This window comes from Nannospalax galili, unplaced genomic scaffold, assembly GCF_000622305.1.
Source record: "Nannospalax galili isolate Female #2095 unplaced genomic scaffold, S.galili_v1.0 scaffold10, whole genome shotgun sequence".
Classification (NCBI taxonomy): domain Eukaryota; kingdom Metazoa; phylum Chordata; class Mammalia; order Rodentia; family Spalacidae; genus Nannospalax; species Nannospalax galili.
Window position 1 is genome coordinate 7,368,565 of NW_008331140.1, and position 10,234 is coordinate 7,378,798.

Genomic DNA, 10,234 nt, shown 5'->3' on the forward strand with positions numbered 1-10,234 from the left:
GGGGCAATTATCACATGGTACTTTGAAATATTTGTGGCCACAATAAACAATAAAAGCATGGTCATATAATGGGGAGAGAAAATATGAATGAACATATAATAAACATTGCTCAGGGATATCTTTAGGTTTTATGAAGTTATTTGTTCATTTCCTCAGAAACTTCTTGTGCTTTTGTCTTTTCCATCTCAAGGTATTCTTTTCGTTAATCAAAGGCCAACGTTTTTTCTCCTACCTGTTTGGAGGCTGAGTTGCAACAATAGGATAAAAAGAAACCAGGGAGTTAAAAGTGATAATCAAAGGAAAAAATATACTAATTTTTAGAGTACTTTAAATAGTTTAATAAAAATGTTGGCTATCATTACCCTGAAAATGTTCAAACCCTTACCCAAGAAACTACCGGGATTACCTTGCAATCAGGGGGATAATATTGTTTCCTAAAACAGTAAGGTGGGACCACAGTGATGTTCATTTTTAACTTAGTTGTATGCTATATTAGGAAGCCATGCTTAACATATTTGACAGCTACAATAAATACAGTGTTCTTTCCAATATATAAAATTAACTCTATATATTTAATTATAGGCTCTAACATTTTGTAGCTATGCAATTCTAAAAATACTAATTCACTACACCTATAGTTCTGTTTCTTCATCTGGAAAATAGCGATAATAATGTAACTATATAAAATTGTGAATATTTTGTATTATTCAAGAAATGCTTTAAAAATATCTTGAATTTTATCTGTTTTAAAATTTGAGCATTGATTTCTCAACCTTTTGCTAAGTAACATCGTAGTATATTTGAAATCTGTATTCAAGAGCAGTGAAGGAATAAAACATTGTACTAAATTCTTCTGAACTTCTGCTTAAAACTGTCAAAACTGGCAATCTGATTAATTTTTCCTGGATCTTAACATTATATAACTCCCTAGAAATTGTCATTTCATGGCCTATAACCAATTTTTTCTTTCTTGATTGTCCATCACTATGTAGTTTTTTAGGTGTAATTAGTTTCTATCAGTAGTATAGAACCTGTGGATGAAATAACACAGCTCTAGTGCTGATGTTTCTTGTTGTTCTTGCTTCATTTTCTTCTTTACTAGCTACTTTTTATTCAGGAAGTACTAAGATGGCAAGAACGAATAAATATAGATTGTTCCCAATTTATAAAAGGGCTGTACATGAGAAAGTCATTTACAATTCTGTGCTTATTATTAAAATTTTTTTTTATTAAAGTCACTACAAAGCAGAGGAAATAACCTGGTGTGTGTGTGTGTGTGTGAGTGCGTGTGTGTGCGCGCGCGCTCATGTGTCTGCTTTTTGCATGTGAGAATTTTTTTTTGTTTAGGCTTTCTGTGAGAGAAAAGAAACAAGGTAAGTAGAGTCAGGTGAGAATAGACTGTGTTTGCATGGGAAATGAGATAGAATATAGCCAGAACATATTGAGATTCAATGTTGTTATAAAAGTAAAGATTACAGTAATCACGTTTATTAAAATTTCCTTTTCTCCATATATTGTTTCCTTTGCTTTTACCTCAAATGTACTCTCTTGTTATTTCAGTTCTCATCTATATTTTCCATTTAATTAAGAACTCTACTGCATTAGATGAAAAGTTCTTAATCAACAAATATTTTACTTAATAAAGCAAATACATTTGCATGGTGATTGATTGACATGACTCTTGAAAGCATAATACTAGAGTTTCATAGCATGCTTGTTTAATAATTTCACATATATTGTCTTTGACACTCAATACATCTAAATTTGGAGTTCAAAACTTTGAAAACTACATTCTCATATACGTTCCTTTAATGATGGAAAAATAATATATTCAGATACAGCTGCCGAGAAATATAGCAAATTAAACTGATTCTGTAGCTGTTGAATGCATCATAGTCATAGTTATCATGCTGCAGCAAAAACTTTGGAATAAAATTTCATTTCAATCAGTCCTAAGATTTATGAATGATAGGATTAAAATTCTCTTAATTTATTCTTTGCCAATTAGTCTGAAGTTGATTTGGTCTAGTTTTTTTCTACCTACCTAGATATACTGTATCATTGACTTTATTGCCAGAATAGAAGGAACTGGACTGAAGAACCTTGAACAATGATGGAAACTATGAATCAGAATCACCTCCAGGAAGTTACTGGCACAGATTTCTACACATAGGAGCACTAAAAACAGGCCCGGTTTTGAACTTTGGGCAAGTACTTCACTTCTGATTCCTCACCTATGTCTTTCTAGGTTTGTGTTTATCTCAGTAAAACTAAACATCACACTGATATAGGATGAAGCTTGGATCCAAATTGACAGCTTTATCTCTTTTTTGCTTGTTTTTACGGCCTTCTCCCTGTATACCCAGCTGATCTGGAACTCATTATAAAGATCAGGCTGGCCTTGATCTCAAAGATAGGCCTGCCTCTGCCTCTGGAGTGCTGGGATTAAAGGCACACATCACCATGCACTGTGACAACTTCATCTTTTATAAGATTATTTTTCTCTTCAATTATTCAGAGAAAAATTGAAGGTTTTACATTTTCTACTTTTACAATTTGCTGAGGGTTTTTATATTTTAATTTCCAGAATTATTCTTGGGGACCAGACTTTAGTTATATTCAGTTTGAGACCTTTGACTATTATCCTGAAAGAAGAATCCAATTCGGTTTACTCTTTCAGAGCTGAGCACTTTCAAGTCCCCATTTTAGTTATAGGTATAGCTAACTGGTAGATCGTTTGCCTAACATAGATGACAGTGGCCCTGATTTAATAACTCAGCACTGCAAAAGATACAAAATATTAAAGAACTATATCATTATCTGCCACATGAAACAGCCACAAGAGATCATCAAAGCACTTTAGTAATAAGAATAAATGTCAAATTCATGCATAAAATAGTGATTTTTATGAGAATGTTTAGTATACTGATGGCCTCAGTAATTTAACTATTAACAGACCTTGTGCAAGTTGCCTTTATCTTTGAACAGGAGCTGGTTTGGTAGTGTGTCTGACTGAATATCTCTAAGAAAACTTATCTTCCACTGTAAAAATTATAGCATATTTATAAAAAAAACTAGGAGTAGAAAATTACTTGTCCCTCTATAAAGTGTATTTTATTAAGGATTCTTTTTAGAAGACACGGCTTTCTCTGGAGTATGCAGTAAGTATATTTATTTGCCTAAATGTTCAATTTTAACATATGCTTTAAGGAATATTTCCATAATAATTAAACTTATAAATGACTCTCCATGATTCTAAGATTGGGAAGAAAATGTTACACTAGGTGTAGCACTTTAAAATAAAAGTTCAAAAACTTTTGTCCAGATCACACTATCTTTCTTTTGGTAATGTTATAACTTTCAGTCTTTCTGAAACCAAGGCTTATAAGTTGGATACCTCAAATATTCAAGATACCTATAAATAAGAACATGTTTACTAATTAATTTTTGAAACACAAAATTTTGAAGAACTTTGATACAAAAAGGACATACTTGATTGGTATATATAGAAATTTATTAATGTGAATGGGTATGTATTTCTATATAATATTAATTTACCATATTGTTCAGTGTTATTTATTCAATATTTTTTCAATTTTTTTTCTGTAAATTTTAGGAATGAACATTTCTTAGAATGGTTCTATGTAATTTTTCTAAGCCCATTCTGTCACTAGATATAGAATATTACTTCAGCAGAATTTAAATAACTTACAGATAACTTATTAATGATGGTAGTCTCTTAGTAATGCTGTTCTGATTCAATGGAAGACAAAATTAACCATTATCATAGCAAATAATTTTGGAAATTCGGATCTTATTAGGTATTTCTAGAAAATGCAGCACAAAATGAAATCTCACATACATACTTCCAACTAACTTAAATATATTGGTGACATGTTGCGATCTGAACATCTAAAACATTTCCAACCATTCTAGAAACTCCGTGAGAAGCTTTTAAATTTATTTTCATATATGTTCTACCTCAAATCACCATTTCTTTTTCATGAAGGTCAAGTAGACTGTGAGTTATTCAAAGGGTAACATCTGATCTCCAATTAGGCCCTGTTTTTTTAGCCTACCACATGGTTTAATTATTAGATGTCTATGAAATGACTGAATAAAATGGTGCAAGTCATTTGACTATATATTCTGGTGCTGGGTTAGTTGTTTTGGTTGAGTTATGATTGGGAGAAACGTTTTATTTATTTTAGAGTGAGATTATTTCACGTCATTAGTTGTGTGAGTGGAAAGCACCCATGGTCTCTCAGAAATTGTTTTCCATGGATATCTATGAATATGGATGTAATAGACCAGGGAAATATGTGAATGTCAAAGGTCTAAATAAAGAAAGCTAATCACCCATTCTTCTGGAAAATACTTTGTTATGGAAAGCATATATGATACACCATTTTAATGGTATTCATAATTTATTGTAAAGTCTGTCCATCTTCAGTGAAAATATTGTACTCAGTTGCAAAATTTTCAATTGTCTAGTCCTGGTCAAAATATTAGAAATTATGTTCCCAGGGTGTAGTATTTAGTTGGATAGACATTATTTCAAGTCCTTTAAAAGCTCATTTTGCATTGCATTTCAGAAAATTCAATATCTTGCAATTGAAAAATTTGTTTTTCATGTGAATGTAGTCTATTTTATAAGTACATTTCACATTAAGTCATCCTCTGTTAGAAAACATAGTTCTTAAATGCTATGATCAGAACCACAAAATATTCACTATATTCCTCAAACCACGTAAATTTAAACTTATGAAAGTCATGTTTTCATTCACCCATAAATACCAAAACAAATAAAACATATACGATGTTTTCACACTAATGTAATTGGTTATGAAAAATAACTGAGCAAACATCTTTTTACTTCTAAGAATTCTACTAGAGAAATATTTTATTACTTATAATTAGTTAATATTTCTTTAAGTTTTCATAGGAATAATCTGTAACATCACACTTGGGTTATAAGAAGAATCTTGTCATATCATACTTGTATTTCTAAAGAGGTATTGTCTCGAGAAAAACCACAAAAATTATTCTCTGTTAAAGTAAAAGCATTAAGGAGACAGAAATTTTATATTTTCATTTTGGCTATTTGAATCTGTGTTGCACTCTAAATGAAAAGCTGTGTGCATTTAATTATTTTGTGGAAAACAAAATATAGGAACTTGAACACTTAGGCATACAGACACTATAATCCAATTGAAGTGCACTTATTCACCTTTCTTCATGAAGTACAAAAAAGCTAAATTTCAATGCATACCAACTTAACCATACTTTAATGATAACATGTTGGTAAAGTTGCATAAAAAAGAACAGCATTTTGCTGTTGTCAAAAATAGGTTACTGAACACTTAGCTATCTTGATTTGTGCATGCAATTCAGATTGCTAGAGGAAATATTTGATAACAATATAGCTTTAATTATTATCAAGAAAAATAAGATAAACGGCAAGTTGTAAATTAAAAGTAGAAAAGCTTGGGGAGAAACTCTGCTTTCTGATATGTCAAAAACATTTCGAATACTGTTCAACTAAATTACAGTTTACAATGCCGTGGGTATTTCAGATGGCTTTCTTTTAAGGCTTTGATATTCAAGAGGTGATTTTGTTTCAATGATTTGTGATACTAAAGGTTCATTTAGGTCTCTGGCTCTATCACTTTCTCTTTCTCTCTGAAGAAGAATATAACCCAAATAAGGGTATGTATGGGTGAGGTATGTGTAAAAAATTACTAGCTTGTCTGGGAGTAGGTTTACATTGACTAACTATTCAAATATTGATAGGTAAGTAGACAAGAAGACCCATCAATCACATTCAAAGCTTATTTTTCTATTTTCCAAAAGTATAGAAAATGGAACTTTCCAACAGAAAATCATACTAATGGCTTTAGGGTGTTAAAGAAGTAACACTGGATAGCTTGTTGCTCTAGTGAGTTTACATATTTAACTAAGTAAAAAAATGAATTTCAAACTCCCTTCAATGACAATGCCATGAATTACAGGAAATGGAGAATTATTTTGAAAGCACATTTACGTAAACTTACCTTACAAAAGTGATTCAGAGCACCTGGTGATATAACAAACTTCACAACATCTGGTAGTTCAGCTTCCACTATAACATCAAAATTAGGGAGTGGAATATTTGGATTGGAAAGAATCTTTAAAGTGGCAGGATCCTTGATGCCAACGGGATTCTGGACCCTGGAAAAATCTTTTAAAAAGCCAGATTCTGTGGCATCAAGGGCATCCACGGACCCAGTGGCATGCTTATAGTTAACAGAATCCATGCCACCAGTGGACTCTTGGAACTGAGCACCAATATTTTGGTCATCAAAAATTATATAAGCTCTACCAAGCTCAAGTGGATCATGAAATTTAGAGGCAATCAAATAATCAGGAAAAGAGCTATAGTTTGTGTCAGGAACAAAATTTGAGATATTTCCGTAGGCAAATTTAAGGATAGAGAATTTGGAACTGATTTGCAATTCAGGATCAGGGAGATTGTTAATAATTCTGCTACTAACAAAATAATGAATATTCTGAATATTTAGAGCATTATAATTTGGGTTGTTGGTAACATTCAAGTCACTGCAATAAGTAAATCTATGGAAATGCTTATTGTTTGAGGCATAACTTTTTCCAGTAGTAAAATGAGAGCTAACAGCACCACTATAATCAGTGGTGTTCCTAGTATCTGTAGGACTGATAGCACTAGCTGCAAACCTGGGTCTAGCAAGATAGTGGTTTCTATCAGAACAGTTTGGGTTCACTGCAAAGACAGATTTTATTTCATATGTTAACCCTGTGACACAGTTTTGGTCTAAGTAATAGTTTAGGGCAACTATATGTTTGTGACTAGTAATGCTAGTGGGTTTTATACCATATTTAGGGTCAGCAATATTGTAAGGAATAATAGCATTGTGACTATTATTATTATTACTGGGATTGGTATTATAGTTAAAATCAAGAAGCTTTTGGAAGGCATGAGTATTGTTTTGGGAGTTGAAGTTATTGGGATCAGTCTCATAGTTGATGAAGTCAAGTCAGTTGGAAATTGATCTAATATTCTTGGGGTACACGTCATTTCCTGATCCAATGGTGTTTCTAGGGTCAATATCATTGTTGGAACTAGAAATAAAGTCCAGCACAGTTCTATTTTGATTTCCAGAGGTGCAGTTTGGATGAATGCTATTCTTAGAGTCAACAGTATTTTGTTGAGTGGCATCATCAATCAGGGCAGAAGCATTGTCTGAATTGTCAGCACATATAACTTCATCAGTGCTATATTTCAAGTTAACATCATTGTTGGTGGCATTATCAGCAGGGTCAGATTCATTGCTACGATCAATTGCATTTCCAGAATCAACATCATTGCTAGAATCAGGCCCACTTGTAGGTTCAGCAGCACCACTGGGATCAGACCCATTGCCGCTCTCAGTATTATTTTCAGAGTTACCATCTTTAGGATCACTATCATCAGGGTCAGATTTATCTTTGGGATCTTTCTTATCTTTTGCGTTGTCTTCATCTTCACTGTCTGTTTCATCATCATCTGTTTCATCTTCAGTATTTGTTTCATCTTCATCATTTGTCTCATTGGTGGGAAGAAGTTTATATTTCACATCAGTCTCATTTTTGGGATTCCTAAGTTTAGTCTCATTGTCAGGCTTATCTTCACTTTGCAAACTGGCAGTAAGGTTGAACTTGCTCTCACTTTCAGATGGTGTTATTGGTGTTGCCACTACCTGGCCATGGATACTATGTTGGCCCATAACATTTTCGGAGTGCATAGGAAAGGTACTGGTAACAGTAGAGCCCTTGAGATTTTGGAGAGCTGAACAACTTTCACAATTTAAGTAAGAAGCTGAATCTGAAGAATGCTTAGACTCTTCCTTGTGCAGAGGGCAGTGGCTGCCCACATGATGCTTACGATCCGCGGATTGGGATAAAAGCCTATTTCTAGAAATCTTGCAGTGTCTATAAGTTTTGGAGCTCAGAGAATGTTTAGAATCCAAGGAAATTTGGGTAGGCAAAGGAGAGTCAGAGGCTGAATCATCAGAATTCATAGGGAATTTATGAAAAAAAGACTTGCTGGTTTCCATAAAATATCTGGCACATCTTTGAGTTTTCATGTTCAAAGAACATGTAATATTTTTCTGGGTTTTCTGTTGTATGACACACTTAGGACTTGTAGAAGTTGGAGTTTGGGACGATGATGGTACATTCAAGCTATAATTCTCAGAACTTAGAGGACGGGGGTGGCTAATTTGAGACCTGAAACTCTGACAACTATGGGAATATGTGAACTCCTTGCAGTGACACTTATGGATAGATATTTTGTGGCTGGCTTTTCTGCGATTCATCTCATCCGTGAATGTGTTTGAGTCTGGGGATGAGCTGTAGCTGTGCTTTTCCTTTACTTTTCTTGTGAGAGTTGCTTGTCACTGAGGCAAGGACACAGCGCTTTACATTTCACATCCTTGTTCTCACTCTTGGATTTCATTAATGGAATACTGGAAACTGAGAAAAAAATCAAATATGAGCAAGATTAGTCAAAAATACAACCAAGTCTAGCTTTAATATTCTTATTACAACATCAACACATGAAAAGGAAAATAGCATTTCCTTCCAAGTATTAGGATTTTATTTGATTTTTCAAGGGAAAGCCAGGGTCCTAAATTTTCTGCTCAAGTAGATGTCATTTTGAGTTTATTAAGACATAAAAATGAAGCATGGTCATTTAGTTCAGATGATTATATTCTCCATTTGAGAGAGCTTATTCTTTAGAAGGGAAATCATGATACAAGAATTCACAGAATGATGTGACCAATATAAAACTATGGCTTTACATAGCTTGGTTATTACAAATCTACACTATTTTTGCATTAAATTTCTAGAAATATCTGCTCTTTGAGTATAACCTCTATCATATATAAAAATCTCCTTGTTTAGAGATCAAGAAAATACACTTTTGTTTGATACATCAAAATTTTAAAATTTTCTTTTATTAATGTTAACAGCAAAAATAAATTGCTATAGCTATTAATATACAATGGACCCTCATTTTGAAATTGTAGATATTCATAAATATTTTAGCTTTAAAAGTGAAATAAAACTATAAAATTTCATTATAGATAACCCAGTAGTCATCCATACAGATAGGCAGAAATATAATTTAAATTTTAAAACAAAGATCTGTTTTACCATTCCTTTTAAGTTCCAAATACATTTTTATGCCCAAACCCCAAATAATATTTTGGAAAGAGCCTAGAAATGCTGAAAGGTAGTTTTCATTATTTAGAAACTGGTAATAATTTTTTACAGCACAAAGACACAGGGTTTCTCATCAGTTTCCTTTACCATAAAGAAGAGTGCATGAGAAATGGTTATAATTTCACACCTGATGTATTTTGTATTTATAAAATGTACATATTCAAGTTGATCTACCCTTAACAATATTCACTAGGGTAGGTTCTATGTGATTTGTCTACAAAGAATAATTTCTTGCTGTAAAGATCTCATGGTTTTATTTCTAAGAAAATGAGCATATATTCAGATAAAGAGATAAGTTGTAATGTTGCCTCTGATACTATGATAGCATTAAATGGTATTCACATAAGAGAGAAAACATGAGCGTTTAGTAGCCTATGATTATGTTTTATCATAAATATAAACATACAATTATTAATTTTCTATCCCAAGCCAGATGTCAAAAATATTAAAGTTGATAATGATTATCTTTAATGACTTTGGTCTTTGAAAGCATGTATCAATACACTTTAATTATACAGGGCTATTATTATAAATTAGTGACAAAGGGTAATGGCCTGATACAAATACAAAAGGAATACATTGTAACTGAAATAATCCTCATATTTAAAGTAATACTGGAATATACTAGAATAGCTACAAAAATCTCTCTGGAAATCAAATATTAAGTATACTGGTATTGAAGATGTACAGCACTATGAAACAACATGAAGAAAATATTATTTACAAAGGGGTACATCAAGCATATAACTTTATAATAATAAATTAGTTAAAATTATGTCCTGACTACTATCCTCAGACCTGTTGGGGTAAGTCAATAGCGCAGCTGTCCGCGCCGGAACTCCCTAAGCCACATTCACCCTTCCATCCCCCCGCCTCGCCTTTCTATACTCCTAGTTTGAGCCCTGCGCCATTCCTAGTCTTGGGGCCCCAGACACCTGGGGAACCAATACTG

At 32.7% G+C, this 10,234-nt stretch overlaps 1 protein-coding gene across 1 annotated transcript in view; it reads right to left on the reverse strand.

Moving 5' to 3' along the window:
• Positions 1-206: 206 nt before the first annotated feature.
• Positions 207-10,234, reverse strand: part of LOC103725614 — a 42,877-nt gene continuing 32,849 nt past the window's right edge. Inside the window, 4 exon segments of the mRNA XM_029558437.1 lie at positions 207-258; positions 6,064-6,873; positions 7,054-8,428; positions 8,431-8,529. Coding sequence (XP_029414297.1) covers positions 207-258; positions 6,064-6,873; positions 7,054-8,428; positions 8,431-8,529 — 2,336 coding nt within the window.